Here is a 16,210-nt window from a genome sequence, read left to right on the forward strand (position 1 = left end):
ATGTACATGTAAGGTGCAGGGAGTATTCAAATTGACCACAGCTTAGATGGCTGGCTTGATTGAGAAACTCTGACATTTTGACCTTCTTCAAATATAAAACATTCTTTTCTTCAAGTAAGGGCTGTGAGGACGTCACACATGTTCACCCCAGCCTCCTTCCAGTGAATCTCTGTTAATGGGGGTCATAGTTGATGACACAGCAGTAAGCACTTTCCTAGTGGTAATCATGCCTCCCTCTAGGATGCAAACCTCAAACACTTGATATTATTACATAAAATAGAGATCTAAACATTATAGAACAGTTACCAAGTTAACAAACAGCCTCTTTGAGTCAGGGTTTTACCTAGCCTGAAAGGCATCAATTCAACAAACAGACTGATATCCCAAGGAATCCTATTACATACTACCAGGCTTTGAATCCCCATCTTTATTACTAGGCGGTCAACTTGAACTTTGGCACACCAGCCAGCCTCTTTATCTGAGGTTTAACATATCTAGGGGCATAGCTTGGTCAGTCAGAATGAGGGGTGTTGGGGTGAGCTTCAGAATGACAGACAATCAGGCTGGCATATCATGTTTAAATAAAAGGGGGAAGGAAGAGGAATGCGGATTGGTAGGGGTACTAAGAGAGAAAACACAATATTTGGTACTATTCTTAGGACTTTCAAAACAGAGAGTGAGTGTGTGTACATGTTTGTGTGTGTGTATGTATATATCCTTGGAGGAATCTGACGGACATCCCACAATACCCGACTGAAAGCACTTGTATCCAACTATTTATCAGAAAATACATTTATTATGGGGGTGTTACACCCCAAACACCCCCTCCCCCTAAGCTACGCCCCTGAACTTATCTTTCTGCAGTGTATCATCTTGATTGCAGTATAGGGACATGGTGGTCTGTACCATGAAGCGTCTTAAATATAAGTGCTCTTGTGAGCTGCACTTGCTCACTCACCAGCAGGCAGGGCAGTTCCTTCAGCACTGGTCTCAGGGTTCTTTCAGCATTGGTATTAGTGTCATCAAGAGATTAATAATTACAAATGTAATTGTGAAATATATAAACAAGGTGTAGGGTCCAATACAGAGCATGGTATGTTATTCCCTGAGAGACAAATTCACTTACTAAACACTGAATGAAAGGCTTGAGGCACATCATAGAATTCTGGATTAAGCTCCTTTTTTCAGAAAATGGAGGCATTGCCATGAATAAGAAGTGGTGTCTGTCTTACCCTTCCTTTGTATTCTGCGGTGGCAGGGTTCATGATTTGTAATAAGGGAACATTCTTCTAAAGCGTGGGTGACAAGGGAATTTACATGTTGCAGGTCGGTCGGGAGAGTAAAAATCAAATTTTTCCCAACTTTGCATTAAAGTACTTCACTTATCTCCAATTTCCTCTTCCTTGGATGCAGGAATGGACATATTTGACGCTAATCTTGTTCATGAAATGATCCTCCTCAGCCTCTTGAAGACCTGCTATTTTGAATGGAATAGGACGTACATAAAGATAGGGCAGGGAGGCCCTTTGCTAAACAAGTCCACACTCCTTTCTTCCTTTATGGTAGGGTACAGAGTATACATGGACACACATACTACAATGACACATGCATGTCATTTGATGAAATTAGAGAAACAGGTGCATTAATATGTAAATCAAGCATTTCTATCAGAAATGCTGATCAGTGCTGAAAGGACAGCATATTAACAATAAATTATATGACGTATTAGGAGATAAAATGATTTTCTCATAATCTAATTATGTTTGGACAAGTGTCAAGAAAAGGGTTATAACCAATTGTCTCCTAGTTATAAGAGGAGCAAGATAGCCACTAGACTACACAGCTCAAAATTGAAGACAAGCTACAAGACTCAAAGACCCATCAGGTAGCAATTAAAGTGAGCATGGGGCGGGGGGCATTGCCACTCTCTGCAAAATGAATGCTGTTTTTCTCATAGTGTGTGAACTTTATACGTTGTCCTAGGAGGAATACTAGGCTGTGTTTAATGGGCATAATGTTAACTTCATCCCTCGTTTTACCACAGGTTTTATTAGATTTCCAGATTAGATTTTACTGAGTATTTTCTTAGATGCAATGAGTACTCACTATAACTGAGACATTAGGAGGACTTTAATAATCCACCAGAGGTGTAGACAATTCTTTTGCTCCTCTAGAAAAAAGATTTGTTGAATACTGCACCCTTATGGAGTACTGTAGGTTCCATCTTAAAGAGGCATTTTTGAAAACACATAAATGGTATTTCAATGACATGTTCCTTTGGATGCTATCTTCATAACGGAAGCTACTTTGATGACTTCACAAACCTTTCGTAAAAGGTATGTGTTGGACTGCTGCCATGGGCAGAGCAATGCACAATATGTGTATGCTATGCTGAGAAATACCCTTGGTTGAAACTCTCAGAGGTTTTAGTAGCTGCAACTCTTTAAAGCTGTTTTATGTTTGAGACTCATTTCATCAGTCTCAAAAGGACATGTGAATATGGCGTTAAGTACATATGACCACAGTGATGCTTGAACTCCTAGTCCAGCAACCATGTTTCACTAGAAGATCCACCCATAGTCCCTGACTATGAGATGAAAGGTAACAAAGGCTCCATCATTTGAAAGCATGGAACAAGAAAAGGAGATACAAAAAATACACAGATTGGGGGCGTGACCAGCAACATGGCCAGGTAGTTGCATGCTTCGTAAGCTCCTGTTAACTGACGTTGATCCAACACGAATCCTGCGGTACCAAGGGCCATCCAGATATGCACTGGCACTATAATTGAAGACGCTGCTGTCCCTCACTACTGGTGACTGATTGTTGGCTCTGGGGCCACTGAATTTTGATCTTTATTGCCTACCAATCCTGGGCCAACTTTGAAGGCGCAAGATGGTGGCTGCCACACGCTAAACATTGGATGGAGTGCACTGAGGTAACCTTGGCAGCTGGAGCAGTGGCAGTGAGTGCCTTTCTTCAGCTGAATCCCCCCAGGGTCCCAGAGACGAGACGATTCCAATCGGGGACATCTCGCCCTGCGGTGTGAGGCATGGGTGCCGGTGGGTCAGCCTATTCTGAGTAGCTGTGCAGGGGGCACACGGCAGAGGAGTGAGACAATGCGATCCACGTAAATACGCGGCAGTGCCGAGGACCCGGACCGCCATCAATGAACCTTGGGGGAGCATTGTGGCATCGGGAAAGACTACCAGTAGTATGGACATGGGAATACCCTCTCCCCCTGGATTCCTCCCGCGAGGCCATTCCCGACCTGGGGGCTAGCCTTGGCACAAACTGTGGCACCAGCTGCTGGCCTGTCCACAGCTCCAGCGACATCAGTGAGGCCCTGGGGATCAGCTGAGAGAGGTGACATTGACTGGGGCTGCCGCGGCCTGCTGAGTGGTGAGTGGAGGCTTAAAGCCAAGCAGATTCACCGGGGTCACAGCCTGGGTCTACATAAGACCATGAGCAGGGGCATTCCTGGGCTCCAGAGAAAGCATTGAAGACGCAAGTGGCGTGTCGCATAGGGCCTTGGCTGGCACCTGTGACAGGGACACCATCACTTGGGGCTGCCATATACTTGTATGTACTTGACAAGCTCGGGAATTGATTGATACCCTCAGGAACTACCCAGAATGGTGAGTTCAATAGAACCCATGCCACTGATATCCTGCCTTCCTGAAGCACCTGATCTGCACCCGGTGGCATGGCCCTGTTCAGCAGAGGTGCATTCCTCGTGACGTGTTGACAAACCTCCTCCCTACCTCAAAGACAACTGGGAAGCCATTGAGACCATGGCAAAAGATAAAGAGGCGAGTCAACCACGGCAGGGTAAAATGGACTGCTACACCAAGGTCGTGGCACCCCGATGGAGCAGGGGTATGACGCATCCTCTATACCCAATAACGCGACCCTTCTGCAGGCGACTTAGTCCTCCAGAGAAGTAATTGAGAGCATGCTAGGCGAGGTATGCTCAAAGGCATCCCTCTTGCACCAAGATCTACGCGATGTCTCAGAGACATTGCATAGATCTGGTGGTGGAAACCAGGCTTTCGGAGATAGAAGATGTGGTACATGACCTCAAGAAAGGGGTGGAGGAGCTCAGCAAGACAAACTCCGATGTAATGTGGTGCATAGAGGACGCGGAAAATCGAGCACCAAGAAACAATCTCCGCTTTGTCAGATATTCCAGAGGGGATTGAGGGCACCACCACAAATGAGTTCTTGACTACTTGGCATGTCAAAAGGAGGATTACCACCACAATAACTCCAAAATCAAGGTGCTCCACAACTACAGTTGTGAAGTTCAACGTCAGCGCTGTACATTCAACTCAGTGAAAGCAAAGCTACGTGCCCTCCAGTTGCAGTATATGTTACTGTTCCCATGAAAGCTGAAGGTTTTATACCAGGGAAAGTCATCCTTTCTGACTCTGGAGGAGGCCTAGAGCTGGTTAGAGTAGCGGCCCCGGTTTCCATCGCGGACTGATGCAGGATCCAGAGACCCCAAGCAACGGGCGCTAAGTCTAGGGCCACTCAACAGCGGCAACTGAGATTGAGCCGTAAAACTACATCACTTGGCAAGGGAACCTCGTACCCGACAAAGAGACCTGGACATGAAGGGGAATGCTCTTCAGACATGGAGGGAGACCATGGACATGCATCAAAGAAACCTAGGGGGTCACATACTGCCAAAGGCTTCACCATCGGGATCTAGCGGGGGAGAATCATCCTCAGACCATTAAAGTGTACGATCTCTTGTAAGAGAAATAGCGGCATTAGAGAAGGATGCAACGGGCATGGGACAGCAGTCGCAGATCCAAGCCGTGGACTCAAGGCGCCAAAGTCCTTGAAGTGGCAACTGTGTAGCTGGGATCCACAGCAGCGTCCAGATGGCCTCGGCCCACAATACCCCTTGGGAAATCACAGCTGACTCCAAACTCAGAGCGCTTATTTTTTCATGCAGTATGCTCTCTCGCTCTTTCTTTTTCTCTCTCCCCCCCCTTTTTCTTGCTCTTTCTTTTTGCTTCTCTCTTTTCTCTATGCGATATAGTGTTTAATTTTTAGGAGTTAATGATGCTGGGCGACAGACCTCTCCGTATCTTCTTGTACACGGTTGTTATATTGGTTAATTGGTTCAATGTGTCAGGGAGTCAGTGGGGGGCACATGGGCAAAGCTAGGCGGTGGAATGCAGGCAGACACACTGCATGAGTACACTATGATGGCGTCCATCACCCCTGAAACTTTTGGTCTCTCTGTGTTAACATGGAATGTTAACAGGCTGGGAAAATAAAATGAAACGTGGTTTGTTGGTGAACTATATTAAGCATCTGCAACCCGACATAGTTATGCTGCAAGAGACACACCTACAAGGCACTCACTGCCGTTTCTTAGGGCGGGTGGCATATACGACTTTGGATCACGCAGGTTACACTTCAGGGTCTAGGGGTGGCAATATTGATAAAAAATCCCCCCCACCCCCCTTCATGGTAACTCGTAGTTGAAGTGACCCACAGGATAGGTACATGAGAGTACGGGGTATGTGGGGTCGACAGGAGATCACTTTGATCCGCGTTTATGCCCCTCACCGACTACAGGCCCCCACGTTGGCTAAGATGGTCGATATCCTTTTAGAGACTCACACTTCCCTTGATATTGTAGGTTGGGATTTCAATGATGTTCTGCAACTACAGTTGGATCATTCTGTGACACACAATGGGAGCCCACAAACCACCCCATTAGCCCGATTTGTGGAAACACTGGGGCTGTCCGACTTATGGAGATATAAGCACCCACACGACCGTCAATACTCCTACTTTTCTGGGGCACATAGAACCCATTCCCGCCTAGATTGCGTGTTCGTGCTCGACGGTGAGGTGGGAGAGGTGGCCCGAGCAGAATATCTAGTGCGGGCCTTGTCTGACCACTCCCCTCTCCTCGTTCAGCTGGGAACAAAACCCAGACCTCTCGCCACGAGGTGGAAACAAAATGCATGGGACCTCCGAGATCAGTGTATGAAAGGGGGTCTTAGGGTAGACACAGAACTTTTCTTTAAGGTAAATAAAGCCACTGTTAATTCAACGCTAGATTAGGGGAAGACTATAAAACCATCCTGAGTGATAGGGCAAAAAACCTGATTTCCAAAAAGAAGAAGCAGGAAGTAGCGGAAATGGAGCACCTAGAACAGCAAATTCTCCACCAAGAGGATCAGTCCATCGCCTCACCAGACACTTTGCTTCTTAGACAGCTAGAGGCCCTTCGCACAGAATATCATGATTAGGCGCAAGACAAGGCTAGAAAACAGAGGTTTGCAACACTGCACCGGTTGTATGAGGTGGGGGATAAGCCCGGGAAACTTTTTGCCTGGATTAGCAAAAACAGAAATGAAAGCACGGTGGGTAGGTAGCATCATGAGACAGCAAGGGGACAGTCCATGCCACGGATGCTCAGGTCGTCCAGACATTTGCTAACTACTGCAAGTCGTTTTACGAGACCCACCCCTTGGGTGACCCCACTGCAATCACTCAATATCTGGCCGACATTGTGACCATAGTACTTGGTGCGAAGGCTGTGGAAAACATAGAAGGCGACCTCACCCATGCCGAGATACAAGCAGCGGTTTCCAAACTTAAGACGGGGAAGACTCCAGGATCCAGCAGCATCGCAGCTGAGTTCTATAAACACTATATAGACATGCTAGGGACCCATTTACTAAACCTATTTCAAGATGACACACCCTCGACCTCAGGACAGCCACCATAATGGTTATCCATAACGAGGGCAAACCATGAGACAGGTGTGATTCATACCGCCCAATCTCACTCTTCAATACTGAGGTTAAATACTAGCGAAAAGCCTGTTGCAGGTCATCACGCCCACCATTCACAGGGACAAATCCAGGTTCATGCTGGGAGGCTCTACCCGGCTGAACCTATGTCTAACCCACAACTGGATGTCAGAGGTTAAGAACCAAACTGACCCTCACATTTTCTTATCCCTAGACGTGAAGAAAGCTTTCAGAGTGCACTGGCCATTCCTGGGCAGCACACTGATCAAATAGGCTTTTGGGCCTAAATTAAGGAACTGGATATCAGTACCATACTGAGCGCCAAAAGCGGCAGTCAGAGTCAATGGATTGTTGTCTTTGGAATTCCCTATTGCCTGAGGGACCTGGCAGGGATGTTCCCTTCCCCCTGCTCTGTGCCCTTACACTGTGAAATCCAAATACACTCTGACATCCGAGTAGGCCGGACCACAGATACTGACGTCGTAGAGAAGAAGATTTCGCTCTACGCAAATGAGATTCTGCTGTACATTACCGAATCCAGACCACCATTTCCACCTGTTCCATATATTAGAGGAGTATGGGTGGCATTCTGGATATAGAATTAACTGGGACAAGTCCACTATATATTCTCCGGGCCTTGTACAGGATAGGCCCTCCCTCCCTGGAATTCTGACCGTGACCCCTGAGGGTTTTAAATACCTTGGAATATTCATGACACCCCATCGAGAAATATGCCATTGCCACAACCTTGGAAGGGCAGTACATAATTTCCAGAGAGACACGGAACCGTGGAAAGAGCTGCCTCTATTGCTACTAGGGCGGGCAGCCCTCCCCTCTTTAAAATGATCGAACTACCACAATTATTATATGTCCTTCAAAACACATATTTCCCACTCCCAAAGTCCACTTTCACTGATGTTAATGGAGATGTGGGATCTCTCCTGTGGCATGGTGGGCATCTCAGGAATGCACTTAAAATCTTACAATGAAACCCTTATAATGGTGGGATAGCCCTCCCCGATATAGAGGCCTATTACTGGGCGGCGCATCTGATCCCCATTAATGACTGGGTGCATACACCACAAGACCACCCTACTCACAGATCGGAGAGGGGTACTTTAGCCCTCTGCACTCACCTACACTTTCTGTACAGCGGTAAAGGAATACAAAATCTCTCCCACACACCCAGGTGACCTTGGAGGTGTGGGAGAGTGCAACAAGAGTTATTGGATGGGCCCGTAAGATCACCACTGTGGAAGGGGACATGGTTGCGGGGAGATTGGCAAATTACAAGGATTTGGGACGTGGGATTTGATTGGAATCTCCAATATTGGAGACATCCCTGGCAACATTTTGTAAAGAATCCAATCTACATAAGTTCTGTCTTTTTAAATATGCGCAACTAAGACACGCATGGTGGTCTGAGGGCCTGACAGGTACTAATATACTGGATTATGCACCATTGGAGGGGAGATTGTTACAAGAGGAACTTACTAAAGGGGCTATATCTCTCAATTACAGAACACTGAACAACAATATACCCGATAATTTGAGCACCCTAAGGGAGTGCTCGGTACGGGATGTTGGGGAACTAGAAGACATTGACTGGGAGGCGGCGCTTATGCACCCTATAGAAATTGCCGTTAAGTCCCGGTTGCGCCTGATCCAGTACAAAATCCTACACAGGGCATACTATGATAGGGATAGACTCCATAAGATGGGCAAATGATGTCAAACTGATACAGGTGAGTTCATGCATACACTATGAGGATGCCCCCTCATCCGAGGGTATTGGACTGAGATTTTGGAGGAACTTGTTAAAGTTCTGGAGGTTGCACCTCCATCAGAGCCCACATATATCATATTAGGTATCCCAAACAATATAGATATTCCAAGGCTCCAACTTCTTTTCACGCCCTGGTATTAGTGGTTGCCAAGTGAGATGTGGCGAGGAGTTGGTGGGCAGCTAGGGTTCCAACTATTCAGGAACGGAAGAGGGGGATGGACCTTTAAATGGCCGCCAAAAAGGTCACATATGCCAGTAGGGGTGGCCCCCAAAACTCTACAAGATATGGGGCCAGTGGATCAATTACTATGAGCTTGATTTTATTAATGTTGTTACGGGCCCCTTGATAAATCCATTACAAATACAAGCCACAACACCTGGGGTCGAGTGGCCTGCACATAAAATAGCGTGCAGCTAAGAAATGGTGTTGGAAATATGCGTGTATGTAATGTAATGTTTTAACTCCCATGTGCCACCTTGCTTTCTGAATCTCTGCATATCATGTTCTTGTCCTCCATACCACTGTTGTTGTTTGTATTTCAAAGCGGTTACTATGAAAAAATGCAAAATAAAAAGATATTTAAAAAATATACACAAATGGAAGAGAAGTGGCCTACAGAGGAAGACTGGTATAGTGCAATAGAGCACATTAATAAATGAGTTAGTGTTTTCTCCAGAATTATTGTCACCACGAAAATATGGATGAATATTTTTATAAAGCTGGGTGAAATTGTAGCTTTGTCACAATCTTTTGGGTAGCTTTATGCCCAAAGCCGTAACTGATGTCAGACTTTGAGACTGCAAAAGTGAATGTTGTACAGTATTGCTTATCTGCAATTGTATGTACTAGGTATGTATAGTTAAATATTCAAGATAGCTCCATTGCAGAACACTTCAGAAATGTTAAAGAGAACCGTCTCCGGTGAAAGCAAACTACCTAGCCCTGTATGCTTTTATGCTCCCGGTTTTTGGAAAGAATAGTCTACAGTACGATGTTAACCCCCTCCCCCACCAAGCTATTGAGGCTTGGTGGTGAAAATATTGCAGTGGGTTCTTGACAAGTGCTTCCTCCTCTCTGCCACACTTAAGGGAGGGGTCTGAATGGCATAAACCGATACACTCTGAATTATCCAATTCCCAAAAATGGGTTGCCTTTCAAGATTATACAATACAAATTCAAATATTGTGGTCTCTAAATGTGTATCCCTTTGCTTCAAGGTAAAATGGGAAGTGTGGGTAATTGCTTCCTTGGTGAAAACAAATGCCTCTTTTTTAATTAAAAAAGAATTTCAAAAATTGGTCACACAGTACTTGTATGAATTTCCTCCTTCCGTGTAATCCCCAAGTTGATACACAGATTCAGGAAATGCCAGAGGTGTTGAATGATCCTCATGGCACCCAAGTGCCCCCAAAAGATTTTGATTATTTGACCTTGCAGTGGCCATTATTTAGAATCTACCTCTTCTAGTAAATGGAGTGAGGTATATACACTCCTGCCCTCAAGCGCTCAAATTAGTTGCAGTCATGGAGGCCATGGTCCGCGGCCATCTGAGTATGTCTCATGGAGAGCTGATAATCATTCTTTTGGTCAGCAAGCATACTGCTACCTGACAGTATAGAGGGAAGTAGCTCAGAGTGAGCACTGGACAGTGCGGTGCTCCGCATGAGTTTGCCGACCACATTTTGTTGTTGGTATTGTGGACTTCCGCTCCAGCCTCTATCATTCTTCATGTAACCACAGTGGCATCAAAGTTGGAATGATTGGTAGAGCAATTTAACAATGCCAAATAACCTTCCTGGCTCACCAATGTGGCCATGGGCAGGAGTGGTGTGCTGACACAATGTCAAAAAAAGACTCAGCGCTGTCAGGCCAGCTCACTGTTTTGCTTGATTGACATGAGCTAAATTCGACTTATCTCTACGTAGTGTTGGGTTTGCTGACCTTTCCACTCGATGTGCATTTCTGCAGTGTGTGCTTTTCTTTTTCATATCATGCGCCTTCTCAGGCCTAACCCATTTTCTGGCCCAGTAGGCTATTGGCTAACAGTGGTTCAACCTCTGACCAGACTGGTGAAATAAATAGGTTTAACCGCTGACCAGAGGGGTGAAACACATCTATATGCCAGGGAGGAGCATGCTTGTAAGGATACAACAGTGTAACTGCAGCAGCGTTCATATGGAGCTGGTCTGGTTTGCAAAGAAGTATTTATTTTCAGATTTTGCAGGTAGGTGATGAGCAGGAAGGAAAGGAGATGGGGCCATAGGGCATTGTGTGGGAGGGCAGTGGGCCTGGTCGCTGGGGCACAGAGGGGGTGAGGCTATAGGGGTTAAAGACTTTAAGGAAAAATAGGTGGCTTCTCAGGCCAAGAAATGAGAAGGGAAAGAACGTGGACCATGGTGACCAGTACATAAAGAGAGCTCAAGGGAATAGGTAGCGACGGTATGTGGGGAAAGGGGAAGGAGGTTAGTTCATGAAAGGGGAAGAAGACAAAACCCCAGGTCATGCGAGGGGACAGAGACCCATGTAATGGGGGCAGGCACCTATGCTAGGGCATGAGATGGAGAAAGTGCAACGGTCTAGTGAACGAAGAGGTGGAAATGTGGCAAAGGTATAGCGCAGGGAGGAAGAAGGCAAGAGCCAAGGGGAGTGGTGGGTATTACATCCAGGGTGAAACCAGGGCACAAGTTGGAGACTTGCTGTTTGTGTCGATTCTTTGGTTTTACACGTATTGATAAGTAGCCGTTATCTAGTATGTCATTGTCATTTGGAGCAGCACAGCCACGATTTAAGTAACTATGCTCTAGACGGCTACCCAGGTGCCAACCTCTTGGAAAATGTTTTGAATGTGTGCACAGCAGGCACTGTGCAATCCCAGCCTCGGTGATGCACCTATTAAACAAGTTGAGGGCTGCCACTTGGCCTATGACATGGGGGAAATGATGAAGAATGAGAAGAAAACCTGCACACTCATCAATGTACTCGAATTTGTAAATAGATACCCCTTTCCTCTTATCCCACAGTGGGGAGATTGCTCTGAAGTGTGCTAATTACAACCACAAAGATGCCAAGAATTCAATCAGTAGAATGCAGTTAAGGCTAGAAATAAGGGATCAGCCCTGGTGTGGCTTTCCTCCTTCCTGAGGGACCGTAACCAGGCGGTCCGGCTGGGAGACTTCACAACCACCTCACTCCCCGTCACTTGTGGTGTTCCCCAGGGCTCCTCTCTGTCTCCCTTACTATTCAATCTCTATATCTCTCCTCTCATTTTCGCTCTTCAGCAGCTGGAGGTTACCGTGTACAATTACGCGGATGACCTCCAGCTCATCTTTGACTTATCCTCCTCTCCCTTCTCTGTCTCTAGCTTCCAGTCCACCATGACATTCATCAGGGACTGGATGAACCACAACCATCTCAAGTTGAACCCGGATAAAACCGAGTTGGTTCTCACCGGGGGTTCTTCCAGTCCCTGGAACTCTCTCTTCTGGCCCTCCTCCCTTGGTCCCGCCCCTATTCCTTCTATCACGGTCAAAACATTGGGGGTCAAAATGAACAATCAGCTCACCCTCCACTCTCAAATCAGCTCTGTAGTCTCCTCCTGCTTCCTCACCCTCCGAATTATCCGCACTGTCTCTCGCTTCTTTTCCCCCCAGGCACTCAAAATGATCATGGCCGCATTGGTAATATCACGGCTGGACTACGCCAACGCCCTCTACAACGGCATACCAGCATACAGCCTGAGGAGGCTCCAGATGGTCCAAAACCAGGCTGCTCGGTTGGTCTTTGGTCTCCCACGCTACCACCACTCCACACCCCTTCTCAGGGAGCTCCACTGGCTTCCTGTCAAGGAACGCTCCCTTTTTAAAACCGCCTGCACGGTTTTCCAGGCCTGTCAAGGCACTGCCCCCGCCTTTATTTCTTCATTATTAAAAGAATACGTTCCCACCAGAGAGCTTCGCTCTTCTTCCAAGTCCCTCCTTCAAATCCCACGTTTCAGACGTAAAAAGTGGAGAGGGACCAACTTCTCTACCTTGGCCCCCACTCTCTGGAACTCCCTCCCTGACCATCTCCGGGCGGCTACCCATTATGTGTCCTTCCGCAAGGAACTAAAAACGTTTCTTTTTAAACAGGCCTTCCCTGTGTAACCTCCCCCCCTGCTCTACCACAGGCTCCTACTTTGCCTCTGTTGCCAATACCCTCCACTAGCGCCAAGAAACCGTTCGGTGCACGCTGCGCTTTATAAATGTTTTAAATTAGAAATTAGAAATTAGAAATAAGGGAGAGCAGATGTGGGAATGCAATTAAAGATAGGGAGAATGAAAGGGTAGAAGGGAGTTAAAGAAGGCAGGAGGGAAACGGAAGATTGCTGGGGAACAATGGAATTATAGTTGGGAAAAGATGTAGGTATTAGACTAAGTGTGGGAGTACAGATACATTTTGGCATTCTATGGGCAATGGTGACTTTTTAATCAATCGAACTTTGCATGCTGCATACTTTGAGCCCATAATTACAAAGAAAGCCTTAAAATACAAATGTCAGAATCCAATCTGCTTTTGGCTAACAAATTAAGACTGGCTGCAGGTGTAACATATGGCAAAGAGCTGCCTGGCAGCAAGGCAGCTTGTATCTTTATTACGTCAGGGGTTCTCCATTATTACGTGTTTAGCGTCAATGCAGTGCGTCATGAGGTGAGAGCAGAGTTCATGCCTGAGGCGCCTCGCGTCTGCTGTCTCTGGGATACGGCGTCACATGATAGCCCCTACTTACAAATTCCACTGCTCCCGGCAGAGCTGGCTTCCTGCCGGACGGATCACTTTCGGTGCTGGTTGCCAGGCCCGCACTGCCCCGAAGTCTGTGTGCAGCTTCAGCTGTCCTGGGCCTTTCTCCCACGCCGCTCATCCAGAACACCTCTTCTTTCAGGAGCTGGAGAAGCCGTTAGCAGTGGCACAGAAGATGAAAGGAGGAGGGAGGATCGGAGGAGGGGACAGCAGTGGGGAGCAGACGGCATCCAAGACATCAGCAGGCGTGGACCAGCAGGCAGGTGAGTGCCTCCGAGACAGGCGCACCCACTGACCAGCAGGGTCGGTGAGGGCTTATGAGATAGCTGCGTGGACCCTCCTGCACCTCCACAGGCATGTACCACCCTGCAGGCGAGATACCTGCATGCATGGAGCAACAGGCAGGTGAGTGCATCCCAGATACCCAGAAGACATGAGCCAGCAGGTAGCTACGGGCATTATGGATACATGTAGGCATGGGCCAACAGACATGTGAGTGCATGCCGGACACCCCATGGACGTCATTCAGGGGTCGCAGCTGCGATCCCTGGCTTGCCCCTTGCTACCCCTGGCACTGCCTTTGCAACCCCTGGCCTCAGAGGTGGCAAAATCACTGCCTGGAACACAAGACCGGCTCGTCCTAATGGACGTCGTTTGGAGCTCAGTTTTCTTGGTTTTCTGTCAGATTTTTCATTACACAAATAGTGAATAATGATTTTCACTATTAGTATAATAACAAATTGAGTATAATAAGCTGGAATTTGACCCTATTGGACAGCTAAGGTACGTAAAAAATGCTTTAAAATGTTTGCTGTACGCATAATTGCAGGTGAGTGTGTTTATCTGAGAGGGAGTGTGTGAATGTTTAACGTGTGTGTGAGTCAAAGGAAAGGCCAAATGGTGTGTGATGTTCCTTTCGCTACCACTGGCATTTTGGTATATTGATGCCCATGGTAAGTACGTCTCAAATACCCACAGGTATGAACCAACAGGCCTCCAAGTGCACTCCAGATAACCACAGGCATGGACCAGCAAGCATGTGAGCGCCTCTCACTTACATAAAAGCGTGGGCCAACAGGAAGGTGAGTGCACCCCAGATAACCACAGGCATGGACCGACAAGCATATATATGAGTGCCTCCCAGTTACAAAAAAGCCTGAACTAACAGGAAGGTGAGTGCATCCCAAATATCTACAGGCATGGAACAGCCGACATGTAAGTACACCCTGGATACCTATAGGCATGGACTAGCAAGCATTTGAGTGCATTCCGTATACCTACAAGCCTGGACTAACAGGCAGGTGAGTTCATTCCACACACCTGAACTAACAAGCGTCTGCGTGTACCCAAGATACCTACAGACATGGACCATCAGGGAGGTGAGCGCATTATAGATATTTACAGGCACGGACAGGCAGGTGGATATGCGTCTGATCCCTACAGGCAGTGAAAAACAAGCAAGTGAGTGCATCCCAGATGATACCGACATACATAGACCACAGGCAGGTGAGGACATCCCAGAAGCATACATGGGCCAACCAAGCCATCTGCAGGATTAGTCTCTTAGCAGGTAAGTGCATTCAAGACACTGGCAAGCATGAACAAACAACAGTCAAGTTAGTGACACCATAAGCATGAACTAGCCATGGTTCCTGCAGACATGTATCAACAGTCAGGCGAGTGCTTTGAGATACAAGCAGGGGCAAGTAGGCATGTAGACGGATCACGGATCACAAAACACCTTCAGGTGTGCACCATCACACAGGCCTGAGCTTCTAAGCAAGACTTCTGGAGGTGTGCCCCGGGAGCAGGTTGAGGGTTTTGGTGCTTACCAGCAAGCATGGGCCAGCAGGCAGGCGCCTGCATCCAGTGCACTTGCAAGCATGAGAAGCAGGCTGGTGAATGCATTCATTAGACTCCCACCAGCCTGCAGCGTTAGGCAGGTGACTGCATATAGACACCCACAGGCGTGAACCAAGTGGCAGAGCTTTTTTTTTCCAAGACGTCATCAGATGGGCACACACAGGCAAGACTCCCATGATACTAGAGGCAGGTGGTCGTTCTTGTCTGAAAGGAGCAGGCAGGCTTCCCCACCTTTATGTAAACATAGTTAAATTCTCAGAGATTTAGGTTGTGGGACACTATTGTGGAGGACGCTCGGTGCAGCCTCCTGAACATCCAGATTTCTCTACAGTGAGTAAAACCCAATCTTGAGGTTTACCGATAAGTAGTCAGGAGAGATCGTTTTCTATTACTTGCACTCTCTAGCTAAATGCAATGCACTATTAACCTTAATGACTGTATTGGTGTGGATGGGGGCCTAACTCAGTACTCCTAAAACGTTTAGGCGAGATTGGCACCCCTTTTTGACTTCACTTAAGGTCGGGGCCAACGAAAGCCTCATGTTAAACGGCATGCTTGTCCATTATGTACCTACAGTGTTCTGTGAATAATCATTTGGAAAGCTACCTACCACAACCCCCCCCCCCCCCCACCCCACCCCCAAATACTTAACACTAATATACGTAGACCAAGCCAGAAAGAAGCTTACAATCAAAGAAACCGAGTTTTCAATAATTATATGAAGAATACAACGATTGCACGATGACAGGTAAATAGGCAACCACCATAAAGAGAAACACCACTGATTATTATACCAATGATGTGGTGTGAGTCGGGATAATTGGGTGAGAACAAAGCAGAAAACCGAGTAGAGTAACGGCACGAGAGCCAATGATTAGACTAAGGGAGACATTCAATGCAAAAGTGAATATAACAGCACGTCCATGAACTGCCACAAAATCATAAGCTTCAGCACCATGGAAAGGACAAAGAGCACTATTTAGAGAGAGAGGAGACCGC

At 47.0% G+C, this 16,210-nt stretch overlaps 1 protein-coding gene across 1 annotated transcript in view; it reads left to right on the forward strand.

Annotated features, from left to right (window-relative positions):
• The window catches only part of MYO15A (myosin XVA), a 1,126,038-nt gene that overhangs the window by 583,644 nt on the left and 526,184 nt on the right, over positions 1-16,210 (forward strand). Inside the window, exon 38 of the mRNA XM_085631315.1 lies at positions 13,491-13,611. Coding sequence (XP_085487441.1) covers positions 13,491-13,611 — 121 coding nt within the window. The remainder of the gene's footprint in view (positions 1-13,490; positions 13,612-16,210) is intronic.

The sequence above is a fragment of the Triturus cristatus genome, chromosome 10, assembly GCF_964204655.1.
Source record: "Triturus cristatus chromosome 10, aTriCri1.1, whole genome shotgun sequence".
Classification (NCBI taxonomy): Eukaryota; Metazoa; Chordata; class Amphibia; order Caudata; family Salamandridae; genus Triturus; species Triturus cristatus.